The 20,650-nt window shown below is 46.1% G+C and overlaps 1 protein-coding gene across 3 annotated transcripts in view; it reads right to left on the bottom strand.

Annotated features, from left to right (window-relative positions):
• Positions 1-946: 946 nt before the first annotated feature.
• The window catches only part of kat6a (K(lysine) acetyltransferase 6A), a 31,942-nt gene continuing 12,238 nt past the window's right edge, over positions 947-20,650 (bottom strand). Inside the window, exons 3-18 of one of the 3 annotated variants that reach the window (XM_070963877.1) lie at positions 20,057-20,165; positions 16,321-16,436; positions 16,037-16,120; positions 15,692-15,773; positions 15,415-15,529; positions 14,765-15,081; positions 13,332-13,444; positions 11,877-11,992; positions 11,209-11,350; positions 10,210-10,371; positions 9,647-9,740; positions 9,232-9,463; positions 8,161-8,359; positions 7,366-8,058; positions 6,845-7,106; positions 947-6,727 (exon numbers count right to left, since the gene is read on the bottom strand). In XM_070963877.1, the coding sequence (XP_070819978.1) occupies positions 3,330-6,727; positions 6,845-7,106; positions 7,366-8,058; positions 8,161-8,359; positions 9,232-9,463; positions 9,647-9,740; positions 10,210-10,371; positions 11,209-11,350; positions 11,877-11,992; positions 13,332-13,444; positions 14,765-15,081; positions 15,415-15,529; positions 15,692-15,773; positions 16,037-16,120; positions 16,321-16,436; positions 20,057-20,165 (6,234 nt within the window). In that variant the 3' untranslated portion in view covers positions 947-3,329. The remainder of the gene's footprint in view (positions 6,728-6,844; positions 7,107-7,365; positions 8,059-8,160; positions 8,360-9,231; positions 9,464-9,646; positions 9,741-10,209; positions 10,372-11,208; positions 11,351-11,876; positions 11,993-13,331; positions 13,445-14,764; positions 15,082-15,414; positions 15,530-15,691; positions 15,774-16,036; positions 16,121-16,320; positions 16,437-20,056; positions 20,166-20,650) is intronic. The other 2 variants (XM_070963878.1, XM_070963879.1) reach the window with 2 other exon arrangements.

Below are 20,650 nucleotides of genomic sequence, written 5' to 3'. Positions count from 1 at the left end.
GTAACCTGCTCTGTAGGATACTGCTTTTATCATGGACCTGCAAGCCAATCAGTCTATGAGGCAGGAGTGACAATGGTACATAATTACAGTGACATTATGCATTTAATGTCAGGAGTCAGGGAAAACACCAGGTGAATAGTTTGGAGATCTCCCTTATTCAGTAGGAGCAAGTGGAAAGTCATTGTGATCCATAATGTGCTGCTGTAATCAGACAGACTTCAGTTCGACGATCACCAGCTGCACTGACATCAGCGACTTGATCAGACTGAGCTTTTACATTAGATTAATACGACAAATGTGAGTTTAGAGATATTACATTGAAGGTGAGACCATGTAATTAACAATCCAGCAAAACTCAAGGAGGTGAAGTCCGAAGTGGGGTGAGGAGAGAACACCGTTTTCACATGCCATGCTCATGTCCTATGGGGACATCTAGTGGCCACAAGCAGTCAAGGCAAGTCCACAAGCAACTGAACTGATGCTTGCAAGTCCACCATCAGTGTTCAAACTACACCCACACAGTTTGATGAAGCACTTTAGCCAAGACTCTCAAAAAATAATGCTTAAGGATTTTTCTTTAAACAGTTTGATTATAGCTTATTTAGTCATGAGTATTACTGTGATGAAGAATGCTGGCCTTTAATCAGGGCCTTTTAAATACACGTTCACCAATGGGCAAGTCTTGTTGCTTGTTTTGCAGCACACTACTAACCTGCTGCTATATGTAAGCCTAACGGTACCTAATGAGGAAAACAAATGCCAAATATAAAATATTCAGTTTATACAAGAAGGTTCAGCATTTTGGACAGGGTGCATGGCATTGAGCATAATGAATGCGTCGTCATCCTTTTGGAGATAATCTGAAAGGAGTGGATTTAGACGGTAACTATAACTGAACTGTAGAATTGACTCAGATGAAACTTTAAAAAGCTCAAAGAGAACATGAATGGCTCAACATAATTTATTTTCATTTTATGTTAAAATGTACAGAGTTCTTTGAAAGTACTTGCTAAGAAAGAAAGAAAAAAAAAAACAGAATAAATGGAAATACATACAGGGACAGAGTCGAGAGTTGAGGCCGCTGAGCGCAAATCAACCTTCACTGTGCCCAGCTGCCACTGCTCTCTTTATTTTGCGCTCTCTCTTAGCATACAACGCAACATGTACAATTACAAAGGATACAAAAAGGGAAGCGATATAAACAGACAGAAATATACTGAGCTCCTTTTTACATGCCTCTTAAATGTAAGGAAGTCATCCTATACACACACAAGAAGTAAAAAAAAAAAAAAAAAAAAAAAGAATGCCAAGTGACCTTTAGATATTTGTAGTCCTTTTGTTTAAAATAGCATTAATATACTACACAAAGATAGAAAAACTCTAGAGATGAGATGGAATGGAGAGGTTAAAGGCATCTTAAAGTCACTAAAAGTGAGTGGTAATTTTTTTAAATTTTGAATTTCTTAGTAATTATTACCCAAGAGGCGAGCTAAAAAATATGTATTGTTTTTTTTCCTGAAACAGAAGTGAAAAAAATGACAGTACCAATATCAATGTCAGAGTTTCCTTTTATATTATAGAAAAAACATTTTCTCTACAATAGGTTTTCTAAAGTCAAAAAGAGTCAGCTTGTGTCATAAAAGAAAGCTGCCCAGTCTGATAAAATTCAGAAAGAAACACAATGAAAATTAAGTACAGAACAGAACAATACACACAAATAAAGTATGCAATGTCAGATCTGCAAGAAAATGAAAACTCCTCTTTTGACTTTGAATACTGGTACATGGAGCAACAAGGTCAACCTTTTCACCCCTGCCAGTTGAACGCCATTTCCAACAGGACCTTGAACACTTACTCACCTCTGACCCTGCTTTCATATGAGTGTGCCTCTATGTGAGGGCCAAACCATGCACTAGATCAGGCGTTTAGGCACACCTTTTACAAAGGCTAACTGTCTACAGCCATATTTCTAGCCAATAGGAGTGCAGAAATTTGCAGAAAAGAAAAATACAATAAAAAAAAATATACAGAAAAAATACACCATTCAAAAGCGGACTCCTCGACCTCTTTGGGTCACTAACACTTAAGGAGGGGAGGTCAGCTATAGTTAACTGACTTTCCATAAAGCAGTTAAATGGAAATCCCACAGTTTGTTCTGCATTCCCTAAACTGCTAAAAAAGGCTGACATAGTACACCGTCCGTCAGTGGAGTGTGGACAAGAACAGCTGAATGTTGTACTTTCCTGAGCTAGCTACCAATTGGCGACAGCTAGTCAGTATGTGTTTGTGTTTGTGTTTGTGTTTGTGTGTGTTTGTGTGTGTGTGTGTGCGTGTGTGTGCTGGATATTGGGAAGTACCAGAATATTTACATCTGAACGTTTCAGAGTGGCGACGAACTGGAAAATAATGCTACTTGTTTTATTTATGGACATATAATAAGACAGTAACACGCTCCTCTCTTCTGTGTCTTTGCTGTTTTTGGTACAACACCGTCCATCCTGGAAGCCAGAGACTCTAGAAACAACTGAACACCTCAAACACCGTAGGCCCCACTCCTCTGCTTTTCTGGAACTAGGTGAAAAGCTGTCTGTCCGCATGGCCGCAGTGATGTTTGGGTATTTCTGAGAGAGCAAGAAGGTGTATCACCATTTCAAAATGCCACACATATAAAGACCAAAGCATATAAGAGGTCGGACTGCACACAAGTATTTCAAAAAACAAAAACAAAAAAAACAATGACAACAAAAATAGGATTCAACATTATGCTTAACAAAACAAGAGTCCGCCTACAATGTTTCATTGTCTCTTTTTTCAAGGTAAGGCTTCCCATATCAATTAAAAGATTGTGTGCATGGTTGAGTATATTCAGTTAACCACTGTTTTTTCATTCGCAGTCAGACAAAGCAAGGTACTCCTGTATTGTCTTTCTCTGTGCATTTTCCTCGTCATTCTTGTCCTCCCCTACTCTCCTCCTGCACATCACGAGGAGGAGACTCCTGGGCCTGTGATAAACCACATGACAGAGGACTGTGCAGGCCTGGCCTGAAGCAGCATGATATGGCCAAGGTCCATGTACACAACCCAGCCCAGAATCCTACTGACTTGTTCCCATACACAGCCAGCTGGGAGGGGAGGGGAACGAGCCCAAATCAAAAGGGACAAAATGACTACATAGAAAAACAGGAAACCCATAGACCCTCTCTGTCTCCAATCACCTACACTCACTTGTGCCTCCGTGGCACTGGAGAGGGTGAACAGGAGTAATGGACATTTAGAGTACAGCGAGTATCAGCTCTGGCCCCATGTCGTCTTTTTCAGTTCTTGGCTGCTCATCTGCTCATGTAAGGTGACTGTTTTGGGACACCAGCATAGCTGTGATGGGAGGGGCCAGTGTACATCATGTTGCCATGGTGATTGGGCTGCATAGGCTGCTGCGGGTAACCCTGCCCTCCCATCATGCCCATCTGCATCTGCATGGGGTACTGGGCTGGCTGATTCATGTATGGTGGATTGCCGTGATAACCACTGTTCATCATGGGTTGGGGCATTCGGTAGCCAGCTGACATGGCATTGAGGGGCGTCATGTTCATGGAATTGTATGGTGCTGGCGTAGGCATGAGATTTGGCATCATACCGCGCTGCACCGCCAATGTGCGCGGCGTGCCCTGCATGGTGACAGCCCCTGAGCTGCGGCCATAGAGCTGCTGTTGGTGTGGGGCTGGGGCCAGCTGCTGAGTGGCTTTGGACCGGATAGAAATATGGCCTTTGACTGTAGCCATCTGGCCCTGTAGCCGCTGCGTGTGCGGCGGGGGTCCCAGACCGATGTTGGTGGTGGGCATGTTGCACTGCAACTGCAGGGAACCCAGGTTCATGGAGCCAGAGCTAAGGTTAGGAGGTGGGGTCATAGTGGGCTGGCCTTGCGGAATGGGAGTGTGAGGTGACGGGGCCAGCCCAGGGTTGGAAAGAGAAACACTGGTGGCATAAGAGGTGACAGAGGCTGAATGGGAGTAGGGCATGGGATGGGGATCCATGATGGTGTTGGTGAGTTGCTGAAGTTTGGCCAGGCTGAAAGTTGCTGAGGGCTGGGGGTAGCCTCCTGTGCCAAAGTCCTGACCCATACGCTCATACAGGGTGCGGCCCCCTCCTCCACCTCCACTCTCTGGAATCTCCATGATCATGGGTGTGGAGGCGAAGCCATTGCCCATGCTACACTGGGACAGGGCCTGTTGTTGTTGCTGTGGCGGTGGTGGTGGGGCTGACGGTGGAGGCTGAGGGTTGGGGGCTTGTTGCTGCTGTTGAGGGGGCTGCTGAGGAACCTTTTTTTGGGATTGCTGCTGTTGTTGCTGCTGGTTGGTGCTGGGTGGCCTCTCAATCACACCACAGCTCTGAGGAGACTTAATGCCACAGCTGGGGGTATTGGACGGCGGTGGAGGTGGTGGGGGCTGGGGCACAGCACTGCCTACGTTATTGGCACCTGGTCCACTGTTGGGCCCTGGTCCTGTTTGCTGGATCAGGCTACAGCTGCCCATCGCTATTTGGGATCCTCCAGTTCCTGTGGAAGATGTGAGGCTCGGGGCTGGCACAAAGGAGCAGCTGTTAGACTGGGAGGAGGAGGACGGGGTGGCTGAGCTTGATGAAGACGAGGCTGATGATGAGGAAGCTGTGGACGCTCCTGCAACTACAGCAGCTGACAATCCCCCTCCATTTCCGCCATTCCCCGTTCCATTGCCCCCTCCGCCCATGGTCGAGTCATAGCTGCTGGGGTTGTCGTAGTTCTCTGTCGTGCTCTCTATGCTGCCGAGATCACTGAAGCCGCTGTCCACAACCTGCTGCGAGTGGTCCGACACAGACGGCACATCCATCATTGGCGATGTCTCCATGTTCTGCTGGGAAGGGGCAGAGAGAGAACTGGGATGCTCTGGTGTGATCTGGGTGTACCCCCCTCCTGTACCTCCACCACTGCTTCCTGCTCCAGTGGGCCCAGGTGTTCCTCCCCTCTGCCCTGCTGGTGTTGTGTCCATGATGCTTGAGGGCAACCCCGGACTGTTCACCGACCGCACAGACTGACTGGGCAGGGGTGGCACTGGGGGATTAGGGAGGGGGCTGCTGTGTTGGGAGGCCCCACACTCCTCCACCAAGGCCAGTGCCTCCTCCTCGGCCTCCCCTGTGTGGCTGTAGCTCTGCAGGGTCCGGCAGGCAGCTAGGGTCTCCTCACAGTCCTGGTAGGCCCCGTGGTGTGGCTGGGGTTCAGTCTCTTCGTCCTGGGCTTCTCCCTGTGTCAGGGATTGGACGGCCTGCATAGTCTCCAGGTCCAGCTCATTGGAGTGGTGATGGGGGTGGTGTGGGTGATGGTGGCCAAGCTCCTCTTTGAAGTCAGAGTGCTGGTGAGGGTGGGAGTGTGGATGTGTGTGTTGTGGTTCCATCAACAGCGTGACATCCTTGTCGTCGGGGTGGAGAGGCTGGAGCTCCATGGGCTCAGAAGGAACAGACATGGCCGTAACTGTTTCCACTGCTGCAGCTGCTGCAGCAGACTCCTCCTGCTCTCTGCGCCGCCTCTCCTCCTGCTGTGGGTCGGCAGAGGAGGGCCGACACTTGGCCTCCTGTACCTCCTCCTCAGCCTCCTCCTCCTCCTCCTCCTCCTCTTCTTCCTCCTCCTGCTTGCTGACATAGTCCCGCGCCACGCTGTTCTCCATGTCTAAAAAAGCCTCTCCACCTTGGGGTTCTTCTTTGACCGGAGGAGAGCTTGCACGGGAGGCAGGCTCCTCCTCCTCATCTTCATCGTCCTCTTCATCTTCAGAGTCCGGACTTTTTCTCTTCTTACTACCATTGTTGCTGCTGCTGCTTTTGTTCTCCAAGTGTCCGTCACCTTCATCATCTGCGTCATGGTCTTCACTGCGCCTGCTTCCTGAACCTGGCGTGACTGCTGGTCGTCTATTGATATTAACGCCACCACTACCCATGCTGCCGTATTCCTCTTCCTCCCTCTCTTCATCGTCATCGTCTTCTTCCCTGTCACCCATATCTGTGTCCTGAGGCCGGGACTGTGGGGCCCGGGGCCCTGAGGTGGAAGAAGAGGAAGAAGGGGACAGCAGGGGGCGAGACGGTGGACGGCTGGGTTTGTCTTCCTCCCAAGCTCTTTCATTCTCCTCCTCCTCGTCCTCTTCCTCCTCTGGCTCAGAGGTGGGAGGTGGTTTGGGGGCAGGCTGGGGTGGCTGCCGTAGGGCGCGGTTCTTGGGCGGTCTCCCTCGCCTCTTTGGCACCTTCTGCTCAACAGGCTTAGGGAGATAGTCATCTTCTTCATCAGAGTCTTTCTGTTTGTTGTCTCTGTTAGTGTTGGTTCTACAGACTCGCTTGCGGTCATCTGTCTGAAGCAGCTGAGGATCTTTGTCCAGCTGCTGCTGCAACAACCTTTGTCTTTCCTGCTCCTGCCTCTCTGCCTCCTCCTGGGCGCGCTGCAGATACCAGCTCCGTGGCTTGCGGCCAGGCTTCATCTTGATTTTGGGTGGGGGAGGATCCCCACTTTGGGCCTGGTTGTCTGTGGTTGCTTGCTGGTTGGGCCCACCGCTAGGTAGTTTCCCCGGTCCCCTTTTCTTCCAGTGCAGCGGCTTGCGGCTCTTCCCCTTGGGCCAGCCTTTCTTCTTCTTGACTGGGACCTCAGGGTTAGACACCAGGGTCTCTGATGGCGTTGCTGGCAGAGTAGCCACAGGTTTCAGCACAGGTGTCAACTCTAAGAGGAGGCAAGAAGAAAAGCCAGTGTTAGATAAAGCGGCACACATGCCTGTTTATACACAAACCAATACTCCAGTCCTGCCAATTTTGGGATCAAACGCCTGTGTCTGCTCACCATCTTCCTCTGAATCTGTGAGGTTGGAGTGTCGGCCCCTTTTGGGTGCTGGGTCAGACAGCCTCAGAGCAGAGCGGGCTGGGGGGTAGCGGTGCAGTGGGTGGCCCAGGGGCGTCTCCTCCTCCAACCTGGGCATAGGCCTCTCTGAGTCTGAGTCTACAAAGGGCTCGTCCAACACCTCTGTGGTCTCAGAAATTGTCTCTGTCACCACGCTGCTGTGAGGGTGGCTTCGCTGGCGAAAGCGGCGTTTCCTCAGTGGCTTCTAGGTAGAAGCAGGACAGGGAATTAGGTGTGCCTTTGAAAGTTTGTTTAAAATGACAACTACAGACTTAAAAGACACAGACTGTCTGAAATCAATAAGATTATATTAAAGCCCATGTCATGGACACCATTACAGTCATAAATACAACTGAATGCGAATTCATTTGAATTATTTGAGTTTATGAACATGAATCATTCTTCATTCTGAGATTTTAACATTATTTCAGTAGTAGTGAATCTGAACACTATCAGCTCCTTACCTTGCATTTGAGCCCCATTGCAGGCTTGGTGAGGATGGGAGGGGAGCATGCCCTCCTCTCTTCATCATCTTCATCATCATCATCTTCCTCTTCTTCACTGCTTTCACTGAAGCAGCTTTTCCTGACAGGTGGAGACTCATTCAACCTGGAAACCACAGGAAGCTGCGCCAGCCCCTCTCCAGGCCCTTCTGTCAGTCTGGGCTTAGGGCCTCTCTTTTTCCTTGGGGGCCGCCCTCTTCGTGTGGGGGTTATGGAGGGGTGCCTGGCCATGTCCAATGAGTGAAAAGCTGTGGACTCTGCTTGTCTGTCCAGGGAGAATAGGGAGGGGGGGCTGCTGGCAGAGCCTGTGTTTTTTCCTCCCTCTGTTCTCTCATCTTCATCGTCCTCATCCTCCACTGGGCGGATCTTAGGTGGCCGTCCCACCCGTGTGCTGTCTTTGACCTTGCCCCAAGGCCAGTTTTTGGGTGGGCGCCCCCGTGGTCTGCGTTCTCCGTTTGTTGGGGGAGGGGGTCGTGTTGGTTCTGGGACAGGAGGTGGACAGCGAATGGGAGGGGAAGCTGGAGAGCTCTGGCTAATGGGAAAACCCAGGAAGCCCTTTCTTTCCTCTTCTTCTTCTTCCTCCTCCTCCTCATCCCTCTTCTTCCCTTGGCGCATGTGCCAGGGCATAGGTGGGACCTTGTGACTTGGTTTGATCTATTAAAAAGTTAAATAAAATTTAAAAATCAATAAAAATATACAGCAAACTTGAGATCAATCTATCATTTCACCTAGAACAAATCTAAATTCAACATTTACCTCCTTGCGGCTGTCTTCCTGTGGTTCCTCATCATCCTCATCCTCATCATCATCTCCATCGGCGTCAGAGACCACAGTGTTGGTTACGATGACGGGAGTCCAGCGGAGACACTCGGGGTCGACCTCTAGCTGCCGTGGCCGGGCCTTGAGACGAGTCATGTGGCTAACCACCAGCTTCTCCCTTCGCACCAGTACCAGCCTTATAGAACCACAGCACAGAAAAACAGGAACTTTATAACTCTTTATGCATGTTTTTCCACATGTAAGTATAGAGAAATTAGATGAATAGGATCATGTATGTCAAAATATGTGTGTGTACATCCACACTGATGTTCGCTTGCAGAGCCCATATGAAGTGTTGCGTGATAATGTGTTTGGTTACTTGTGTGAAGTAGATGATCATGCATGTGTAGATTTACGACACCTTAATGCATACTTGCACTGGGAGGCCTGTTGATGTATGTGTTATACACTAAAGTTTCATAATGTCAACTTTCTGTCAAACTTTACTAGTTTTTTCTGGCGATGCCACTGATTTTGTCTTTGTTCACATCACTAAGACTCAAAAACTGCCTTCATAAATTAATTCAAGTCAATTTATGAAGGCAGCAGCAGGATACCTACCACATATTGATGATCAGTGGAATCTAAATACATTAGGCTCCATCCACATGTTATTATATGGACAACGTGAGCGAATTAAGTACACTTTAAATAGTGGCTTTGTTTACATGCAAGGTGCAACCTGGCTACTAGCCATATTCTGCTTCCTTTGGGTTAAGCTTACAAGAGCCTTTAATACTTTGTGAGTGAGTACCGTCTGGCAACTAGATCCTCCTTTCCGCTCTGCACTGTAGTACGTTATATAGCATGCTCATACAGGGGAAATGATGAAAATTATAAGCAAGTACAGCTCACTAGGAATCTTCGTTACCTCACATTGTAACACTATGCAATGTGGAGAACTATGTGGGACTATAGTATGAACCACTGGAGTGCGTCCTTGACCCATTTAATATGGAACCAAATAATGTGGTGTTTTTCTGCGTGTATGTCAGTCCAGTGTCTGACCTGTCTCCTCGCTGCTCCAGCATGTTGAGGCTGTGCAGGGTGGTGGTGATGTCCTGTGGGCAGATCCCGGTCAATTTGCTAAGTTGTCGTATGGTGATCTGCCGGTCACGGACCTCATGGAGACACTCCAGTACCACACTGCGCCAGTAGGCCATGTAGGACAGTCTACCTAGGTCCGATAGAGGCTTCTCTGGAGATCCTGGCTGGCCCTCGCGCTTGGACAATAAGTAGCCTGCAGGGAGGAGGGAAAGAACAAACCAAGGACATGGACACCATGAGCCATTAAAGATGTATGCCACAGTATTTTTTTCTATTTTTGAAATTTTAGTTTTCAATCAAAAAGAGTATCAACAGATATATTTCCCAGTTATTGGTGTTGTCACTGTGGATGTGTGTGTAAGGCTCAAGCCCTTACTGAAGTCGATGAGAAACCGTCCATAGCCCTTGCGCTGGTACTGTGGAAGAATCATGATGCATGATACGTTGTATTTCTGTTGACAGTGCTTCTCCTGGAGAACAGGGAAAGACACACACACACACACACATTCCATCACTGGAAAACAAATCATGGAAACTACATCACAGAGCAGGCCTGTGTGGGTGTGCAGCAGGGTGTTGGTGATGCTGCGTCCGCTCACTAACTGCTGTGTTTTGGCAGCGAGGTGGTATGTTAATGGGAGCACCTGCAACTGCAAACTCCACAGAGGGGCAACGGAGCTCACAGCACCCAGTGTTTATAGGACACAACACGAGCATTTGTATGTTTGTAGGAATGTACCCGCGTGGAGAGATGCCAATGAATTTCAATTCCATTTAATTTAAACGTATTTTTTTCTCCACTTTGGTTCATGCGGTTGTTACAGAGGTATGTATTCTTTCAATGTGAAAAGGGCATGGTACTGGTGGTGGTGTGGACACTGATGATACAAAAATTCTAACTAGAAATCCATGATGAGGCTGGGAGCATCTTGACCATACCTTGGAGAAGTAGCCAACGAGGTGGCAACCTTTGCCGTCATTCTGGGTAAGAACGTAGAAAAGGAAGGGCTCCACATCATAGTAGAGAGTCTTGTGGTCCAGGAACAGTTTGGCCAGCAGACACAGGTTCTGACAGTAGATTGTGCTCACGTTCCCATCAACCTGTTGTGGATTAGTGAGAAAACACATCAGTACAACACCATGACACAAAGTATCCTAAATGACTACTGCTCAGTCCCAGAAACACGACTGTCCAGAAGTTCACCTTTAAGCTGCTATTCGAGAGCTGTGGAACAAAGTGGAGGTGAATGGAGAAGAAGTTAGTGTCAGGCAATGATCTCAGCTGTGTCTCTGGAGACCCCAGCAGACAGAGAGGGTGGAGGAGAGAAACAAAGAGCTGTAAAGAGAAAGAGAAGGAGGGAGGCTCAGGCTGGCAGCTCGCCAGCTATCTCTGCTCTCCTCTGAGCGAGGATGGACTGCAGAGCGGGGAAACAGAAGCTGCAGTGGCCATGGCCTGCAGACAACAATCCACTGAATTAATCTGCTGCTGCGCTATGAGACCCACAAAAACAGCTCCAGAGTTAATTGTTAATTATGAATTCTCCTAAAAACAGTGACTTTCACTGATGTCAGAAACAAAATAATATTGCCAATTAATCACCTTAGGAATATGACCGATCAACATGTCGTATATTCATAAAGTTGTGATTATGTGATCCAGTGATTAATCGCCCAGGGCTAAAAATAAAAATTAGTGGGTCCTGATAATAGTATGGGAAGCATGGAATCCATTTTTGACAACTGTGTGTAGATTGAGGTCACTACCAGGGCTATAGTTAGAACATAAGGTACAACTGTGAGGTTCTTTCACAAAGAATGTGGCTCTAACTAGCTGTGGTATCCCTGCTCAAAGGAGGCCCATCCGTCTCTGTTACAGTGTCATCCACCATCACTCACATTACTTCATCTTTCTTCTAGTCTTTCTGAACAGCCCCTCACCTCAAACACTGAGACGTCATCCTTCCTGTAGATCTCATTAGCAGGGGGGTGGAACCAGTTGCACTTCTTCATGTGCTGGTAGAGGATGCTGCGACTCTTCATGTAGCGCAGGCAAAACTCACACAAGTAGAGTTTGGGTAGTCTGGAGAGGGAAAAGGAAGTTGAGTGTAATGAAAAATGGAAAGGTGAAGCATGGTTACAAATGGACAGCTGGAGCTGTAATGAATTGTCCATTAATGGATGAGTTGAGAGGACATTTAGTGGCAAGTATTTTGACAATGTTGGTTGGCCTTTTTTTAAGCATTCGATGGTTCTGGTCTGTCAAGCCTTTTCACAGCACAACAGCCAACAGGACTGGTACAACATTTTAAAGGTTAACAGATATTTTTGTTCTGAGGGGGTCAATAATCAAATACCTACTAAAAGTACATTTGGCAAGCAAAATGGTAAGCCAGATTTTATTCAACAGTTTCATAAATACACACAGTTGATAAAATGAATACACCCTCAGGATATTTGAATCAAATCACCTCACTGGCTAGTAGGTGGTAAAGCAAACAACCTTATAATTGAGCTCTATTAAGCTGGTGGTGATTTCTATGCCTACAAGTGGGACTGGAAGCTAAGTGCATTATGCTGTTGTGCTTCATTACGGTGCATTAGTTTACCTGCTGTACTCCTGGGGGTAGGGAGACGAATACCACGTCTGGATTTCAAACTTGCCAAATTCGATGACTGATGGACAGCGCATCTGAGGGTCTGGTGGACCCGTCACCCCGACTTTCTGTTTGGATACGCAACAAAGATGAAGGAAGAAAGGGAAGGAGAGACGTGTCAGCTGCAGGTTTACTACGAGAGAGATTAGCAGATCATGAGGTAAGTAGATTACACACCAGGGACTACTGGCTGAGGATCTTACGCTCTAGTGTGACAGCGAGGGAGAACAATGGGTGTCTAACAAACACATCAGTAATACAGGCAAACCAGGACCCAGGAAAAGATCAAGATTACTTCCGAACTGTCAGAGAGATTAAGCTACCTGCTACTTGGTGATGGAGCTCCAAGAGGAGCTGTGAAAAAGCACTGCCTCAAAATTTCACAAGACCAGTTTGCACATCCCTGCCTGTGTTTTATGACGATCATGTAGTTTAATCCACTGCTACTCAGCCTAGATAATCACATCGACCCTTTCCACACACCATTAACTCTTACTACTCTGCCTGCATCGAACACTTAAACACTGGTGTGAATATTCCAGTCATTATCTGGGATAGTGTTTTATATGAGTCCCATGACACTGGCCAAGCAAATGGCTCTCAGGTCAATCTACAGCGGCGCTGCATGAAAACGGTCATTAATGTGGCTACTTTACGTCTCCCCTCGAGTGTAACTACACTGAGCTGCTCTGCTCAATGTTCACTCCATCAAACATGTTCTCTGATACCAGCGCTAACTTTGTGCCTTACTGAGACACGGCATGCACTCGATGGTCACTGACCAGCCCCGTCCTGTCAAACACAGAGCAGGGTTTGCCATCACTCACAAGAAGGGTATGAAATTCAAGCAAATTTCCAATGACAACCCTACACGTCTCATTATCCTGGACTGAGGCTGATGTCCTTCGGTTACCCCTCATTATTTCCATCAACCGTTGATTTAGAACCAAACTTTTGATCCTCACAAAAATCCTACACTCATCATCTCTGGTAATGGGAGATTTGAATATACATGCTGAATCTGGCAGCTGTTTCATGACCAAATTAATTTCTATCTGTCTCTCTCAGAGCTCATTGACTTTTCCTCCCACAAACGTGGTGCCTGCCTCCTACAGGCCTCGCCTGAGCCAGTGACTTCATCCTCAACACCTGGGTGTTGTTGACTCTGCTCTTTCTGACCACAGTCTCATCACAGCTACAATCCAGCTCCCCCACCACACCGTGGGTTTACATAATATGACATGCGATGACTCCAGCCTAAGTCACAGACTCACAAGTCTCTCCCAGGTCCTCCTGCTGATGCTGCCTCACTCCACAATTTCATTTGGCCCCTTCATCAGCGTAACCATTGTCCCATCTCTGTTCATTAACAACATTTTGAAGACATTTAATATTTTGTCTGTGTACCTGTAGTGCCAGCTCCTGGATGTGTCTGAACAGTTCGATGTCTTTTTCCGTCAGGTTCTCGTGACCAGGCAGTTTGTCATCTTCATCACGCCAGTCGCTGCCTTCCTGATTGTCTGAGGATGGAAACACAGCCGACGTTAATGCCAACCTAGTAAGCAGCTTGTTAGACAGGGTGCCAAGATGTCTGCTGATTGGTTTTTACAATGGTGCTACTGCCACAGGAGGCGGATATCGAGGAATTTATACACTGTTGACAGTTCTCCTAAAATTAACCCTGATAATCAAACAATATCTTCTTTCTAAAGACTTTGGTTGGTTTACCACAGGGGATGGGAGTGAAAGATCACCTGCCATGTTATTTCTACACTCTTTGCTCTCCTCCATACAAAACAATTCAACTGGACTGAGCTCAAAGTTAAGCCTTCAAACACACAGGACATGAAGTGCCCAGAGAATGTGTCCCACTTCATTTAGGTCATGTTAACCAGTGAAGGTGAACGTGTTACCTACTTTGCATGTTTATGCTGCGTGTGAGTCTCTCAATACAACAAGTAAAGCACAGCACAGAGAGCTACATCTAAGTCACCGTGGGTGTATTTTATATCTGAGCCATATTTTCACTGATAAACCTACTGATGTGGTTGATGAGGCTTTTGATACACATGTACGCAAGTTGAATCATTACCTGTCTTGTGAAAAGTTTCTTTGAAAAAACTGGATAATATGTTTGAGCCTGTTTATCCGTTGTTCACCAAAATCTTCAAAGAGAGTTGAAACAGACATTGGTGCCAATGAAACTAGAGGTGAACGCTCCTGATGCACTGCTCTGACAGTTATTCTCGTCTACTGTGCTGTACTTCAAGAATCAGTGTGTTAGATTTAGTGACATCTAGCGATAAGGTCTTGCAGGTCTGCAACCAAATGAATAGCCCTCGCCTCATCACTTCCTTTCCATGCGGGCAGGAGAACCTGTGGTGGCCGCAGAACTCGTGAAAAACGTGAAAGGTGCTCTCTAGTTTGTCCGCTCTGTTTGTAGAAACAGTTCACACGCTGCAGGGCTCCGATGTCCAGTTATTTACTGCAGCCATGTGAGGTTTTGAGCACAGCTGCTCTTCATCAGACAAAAGTAACAGTATCCAATGCTGCACAGCGCAGTCACATGACACAATCACGCGAACCAAGTCTTGAATGGACTGACATGGAAAGAGCATACATTGCTTACACAAAACATATAGTTTCTATCGTAAGCATATACACACAGCTTTATGGCCTACACTTTCGTCCTTCTCTTTTTGTAGTCGTAACATACTTACATCTATAGCAAAATCTAACATCTCACATCAACCAGAGCTGTTTAACTGCAGATTAAAATTCATCCAGCCATAGCAGTGAAGTGATGTGCGTGTAAGCAGACAAACACAGCTAATCCTTACCCCCCCTATCATCTCCTTCTCCTTTGCGATGGGCTTTCTTTCGGATGCGGCACTGCTGAGAGTAATCCACCACTTCCTGCCGTGCCTTACGTCCCTCGGGCGACGGCGTGAAGAACTTTGTGAGGGCGTCGATAAGGCCCTTGGTCTTGTTGTTGAAGCGCAGGCTGCTCTGCGACAGGTCGTCGTCGTCTCGCAGCGAAAAGAGCAGCCGGTCATCACCAGGGTAACCCTCGCAGGACGAGCTGGAGGATGAGTTGGCTGAGGCTGAGCGCTTCCGTCGGCCACGCCCGCCCAGCTTCTTGAAGGGCCGCCCCGGCCTGCGGAGGGAAAAGAGAGGAGTCTAGTGGAGACTGTGTGAGGGGGTAATAAAGCTTGCTGGGTCCAGAGTTCTGCTTATGGGACCACATATATGCCGAATGGACCACAACTGTACCCTACACTGCGTTGTTATATATATATAGATATTTCTAAATTACACAGAGAAGAGAAATGGCAATAAAAGAAAAAAATAGCTGGAAGCTCATTCTGGAGAGTAGGCGTTGCAGCTGTAAGCTCCTCTGCACTGGTAAAGCACATACATGGCATCGTGCTGCTGCTCTCAACTGGGCTGATATTAAAAAAGACGCCATTAGCTGAAGGTGTTGCTTTACCTGTTCTTGGGCCGTCCCAGCGGCGCGTTGTAGCGCCGTTTGATTTGTGCTGCCTTTTCATGTAAAAGCTTCTTTCCCTTTCTTCTGGGTTGGCAGATTTGACAAATCCACATGCCTGGGAGAGGAACAGAAAAGACACACATTAGATGAGGCCGACACCAACAGGACGTATTGAATACATTAGTACTTCATTAAGAGGAAGAAGCACCAACTCAAGAAATCATTTAATGTATGAGCTTTGTGTACGGCTTCAGAGTTAACAGAGCTGTCCATTTACCTTTTGGCATCCGCGTGAGGGGAGGATCACAGCACTCCATGTGGAAGCCCCGGTCACAGGAGTCACAGAACAACATGTTGTCCTGTGTAGCACACACAGACGTGTTTCCATCATTTTTGGGGACATTACATAGACTAACATTCATTTCCATAACCACTACTTGCCTAACCCTAACCTTAACCCAAAAACTTAATGATTTCCATTATGGGGACTTGCATTTTGCCCCACACTGCGACTGTGTGAACACATTTATGTCCGTACAACTTGAAGCACTTTCTAACTTTTGATGAGCTCTCACACATATTTCCCCAAAAATGTATTAAAATACTTGAATTTGCTACTCACATTTGAACCATACTTGGTTCCTATTTTTTTCCCCATCTCACAGATGGCAGTATGTTGTGCATTTCGTCTCACTGTTAAACCTCCCTACAAACATTTGAATATCAATGATTCCTCACTTGACAAGTAAGAGAAAAGAGTGAAATCATGCAGAGGTTGACTAAAATAGCTCAATCCCAGGACCACAGATATGTCTATCAGCATCTCTATCTGGCACTTAAGCGGAGAAGAGAGCGATCAGAGACTCTGTTAAGCTGCCAGTCCGCCATATTCACTCATCCACTCACCGCATTCTTTCCTTGATCTTGACAGCTGCTGCAAGTCTTGCATTCGATGCACTGCCACCACAGAGCCTTGACTCGCGCTGTGAGCTCTGGGGAGAACTTGAGACAGGACGGGTGGCCTGCAGGTAGACAGACACGCATACACAAACAAGTGCGTCAAGACTTTTTTCGTCGCTGCTGACTGACAGCCATGACCCACTTGCATCATTGTACGAGAAACAAGCTCCTTTTGGAATTGAAAGCCCTCACTGAATCAAACCTGGCTGCATAAGGAGTGTTCAAACATAAATGACAATCTGTCAGTGCGATGCTTTTGCTCTGTTTGAAAAATAGCAAACAAGACGACATTGTCTGGGACAGAAAACCACTGAGGAAAGAGGAGCAACACTATCTCTCCTCTGCTTTCACGAAGCGATGTCGGGCCTTTGTGACAATACTACAACTCCTGGTAGAGAAAAAGAGATTTTGAAGGGAACACATTTTTTTCTGAGAACATAGACCTGTGCCAGTATCTGTGTGTTCAAGCACTATGTTCATCTTAGTTCATGAAGTTTAAGCATGTTGGACTATAGCGGTGATCTCAACTGGTCATGAAACTCATGTAGTTGACACTTGTCACATGCTCTCATACCACATGTCCATTTCCTCACGCAGTGAAAAACACTTTAAAGTGATAATGGCACGAAAAGAGAACGCTGACAACGCATGGACAGACAAGGGTCAGCGGCTCCTCTGGCAGCAGCATCTCTGCCTCCTCTGCACTGTCAGTCTTCTCTTTTTATGCTGCTAACAGTACTACCAAAACTTCTCAGTCAATTAAAGAAAAAAAAAAGAGAGAAAGAAATTGGTTTAATTAACCCCCCAGTGAACTGGCTCCTTGGCCTGAGAGCTAGATAAGTATAGTTATTGTTATGAATTTTCCATGATTTTCAGTAGTGTGTTCACACTGATATGGGCTAACAACATTTTGTTTAACTGAACATCCGGCCCCAACAGTGTCTGCTTTGAAAGTTTTTGGCCCTTGGACAAATGTCATTGAGGACCACTGGTCTATAGGTTCACTTGCATACAGACACTCACTCCACAAATGATTTCGATAGCCTGGAGCTACCAGCTCCTTCAGCCTCGGGTAAGTGCAGTGTGAAAAGCCTACAAACTCAGAAATGAAGTGTGCTAAACAAAGCTGGGTGTGGGAACATATCATCCAGAAAGGTAACAAAGCTAAATGTATGCTGCACCATAGGGTTGGGCGGTATAACGATATGTACCGCGCAACAGTAGAATTACATCCACCAGTTGAGATTTGGCAATACCGAGCCATCTCTGAAGCCGTACCAGTGCTACACGTCAAGCGAGTGGGCGCGTTGATGACGTTGTGGCTGCTTCGTACTCTCTTCTGCCTGCCTGTATATTACTGTCTACTCTTTCCTTGATATTGCAATACATCCATGTGCGTGTAGTATGGATATCAACAATATCAATGCAAAACCTAATTCTGCAGACACTGTTCAGAGTTCGCAACTGCTTGATATTTTCGGGGCGGCAGCGCGATGCAGCAAAACAGCTGCCTAGTGAGGTCACATGATTTGGGTGTGTGTAGTGTTGTTTTTGCCGGTCTGTTTTAATTTTAGTCTTAGTCTAGTCTTTGTGTCAAGCTGTCATTTTAGTTTTTATTAGTTTTAGTCACGTTCATACTCTTTTTAGTCAAGCTTCAGTCGACCAAAAGTCTGAGCATTTTAGTCTTATTTTAGTCCGAATTATCCGTGACTATTTTCGTCTAGTTTTAGTCGACGAAAACTGATGACGTTTTAGTCAATGAAAATTGTATTTTAGTTTCTTTTTAGTAATGCAATTCTATTTAACCCAGTCAATATAGTATCTAGTAGTATAGACAAAACCAAAATTTTCTTTTAGCCAAACCCATTTCACAATTCAAACAAGGTGGTCTTATTATTATATTATTGTTAGTTTATAGATTCAAGAATACATCCATTCCAGACACGAAGACGCTCTGATTTGAATTCACAACATATTTATTTTACCAACCAAAGCCGGCTGGCCGGCCATCTGTCACGTTCTCTGTGTCGGCTGTCTGTCGTTAACGCTAACCTACCGCAGCTGCATCTTCTAAATAATGCCGTGAGTGGAAACTAATGCCGAGATGTCGCCTGCGACTGTGTAGTGTGACCTGATGCAGACACGGGAAACAGAAATATTGCAAAATAATAATAAAAATGCGACTAAACGAGACGAAATAACGTTAGAACATTTCGTCTCGTCTCGTTTTAGTCAACGAAAATGAAGAGACATTTTAGCAGAGTTTTTATTTTGTAAAGCAAATTTAGACTCATTTTTATTCGTCAACAATATTGCATTATATATTTACAGTTATCGTCACGTGACCAGCATATACGTTGCGTCTTCATTGACGACGATATTTAGTCATAATTTTCGTTGACGAAAGCAACACTAGGTGTGTGAACCATGTGAGGGTGACAGTTGGTGGTGATGATGCACCTCCACTGGATCTCTGTTGCTCTCATTTGGAACGTTAGAGCTTAAATTTTGAAAGATAATATGTTTTACTGTTTTACTGATTTTTTTGTTTTTAACTCGGTTATAGTCTCATGTGAGGCAGTTGTTTTTGTTGGTATGGCAGGTCCAAATAAAAGAAGAAATTAATCAAATATGACAAAGTATGGTACAGTATGGTTAAATCATTTCTGAATTTAAAGTACATAATCACTAAACTGTGAAATATACTGTTACTGCGATTTATTATATATCATATATACCGTGATAGACAATTTTGGCCACATTAAGAACAAGCACCTGACAGCCATGTCCGAGGATGGTTCGCAGCCAAAGATCACAATCACGCTGCTGGTCACAGGGAAAAAGCGTGATGTGCGTCATCAACTAGTTTGTGTGCTGAAAAATTGAGACCTATATGCTGCCAGTCAGTGTGGTAGAGGGTGAGGAACTCAAAGGGCTAGTTCAGTACCTTGAATCCAAGTAGATTATGCCATTCAGAGCTACTCTGACTAAACACACTGAAAAACACTTTGTGAAGAAGAAGGATGAGCTAGCCAGAGCAGACAAGCTGGCTCTGACCACTGACGGCAGGGGAGCTCTCACAAATGAAAGCGACATCAGTGCTACCTTCATCAGTGCTGACTGAGAGAGGTGTTAAGTTAAACAATATGAAATGTAAACAGTGAGACTGGAAGTTGTCATATAAACACTGAAAGCAGTGAAAGTGAAGAGATGAAGGCAGGTAAAATATAAACTGACAGAATTCCTGAGAGCTGCTGAATAATCAGTTGAAGACTCAGATTAAAAGCAGATGAAGGCAGTTGCAATGCAAGATGACGTGTAACTACATTTTCGGTGGTTACACGTCAGTTCAGTTGTCAGTTGGAAGAAGTATTGAGAGTCTGAGGTAGTTCAAGTGTTTGCGCTGGAAAGAGTTAAGTGTGCGGGTTCATAAAATTATACTCACAGCAATCTTTGCACAGCTCCAGGATGTGTGCTTAGCATTGTGCTTGTGTTTGTTTTTAACAAATGCAAAAGCATTTTTACAAAAAAACAAAACCAAAAAAAAAGTTAATTCCTCTCCTGACATTGATTAAACCCATTTTGAGACTGTCACTGGTACATAGCTGTACACAGCATTATGGTATATACTGTGGTGTTTCTATAGAGTCGCAGGTCTTACTGGTCACAAAGCTGCACTCACCACTATTGCCACAGTCGGCACAGGAGATGAGCTCCTCCGGCCTCTTATCGCGATTCTGCTCCTTGGTCCCCAAACAGAAGCTGCAGATGGGGATGGGCTCTGCCACCGGCTGGCAGAGGGACAGAGCAGAAGGGGAAGGGGGACACAGGAGAGGGGAGAGAAAGTGGAGACTGTCAGTCAACTTAACAGCTTAATTGTACAAATGAAAACAACAAAGTGGCCTTGTGCGCCCTGCCACAGTGGATGACTGTGGCAGTGTGTAGTAACTAGCCAAGAACTGAAAACGACAAAGACACCATACAGCATGTGGATCTGTGAACAGAGAGTTCATGATAATGAAGAGAATGAGAGGGACTGTGATGAGTGAGCTTACATAATTTATGCGACATGTCACGTTAGAGGCTGCCATCATGTGTCATTGTCTCTGCTGACTCCTGCGTTCTTTGATCAAATGCTGTAACTCAGTTCCTTTGCTTGTACTGGCTGAGGAGTTTCATTCCAGAGCACCCTGTCCCATTTTGACACTTATTCTGAAACATGCCATCAGACAATCAATTCTGGGGCCGCATAAAAACTTAAAGTGTGTCCTGGAAA

The sequence above is a fragment of the Chaetodon trifascialis genome, chromosome 6 (genome assembly GCF_039877785.1).
Source record: "Chaetodon trifascialis isolate fChaTrf1 chromosome 6, fChaTrf1.hap1, whole genome shotgun sequence".
Taxonomy (NCBI): Eukaryota; Metazoa; Chordata; class Actinopteri; order Chaetodontiformes; family Chaetodontidae; genus Chaetodon; species Chaetodon trifascialis.
This window is presented reverse-complemented; position numbering and strand designations above follow the sequence as displayed.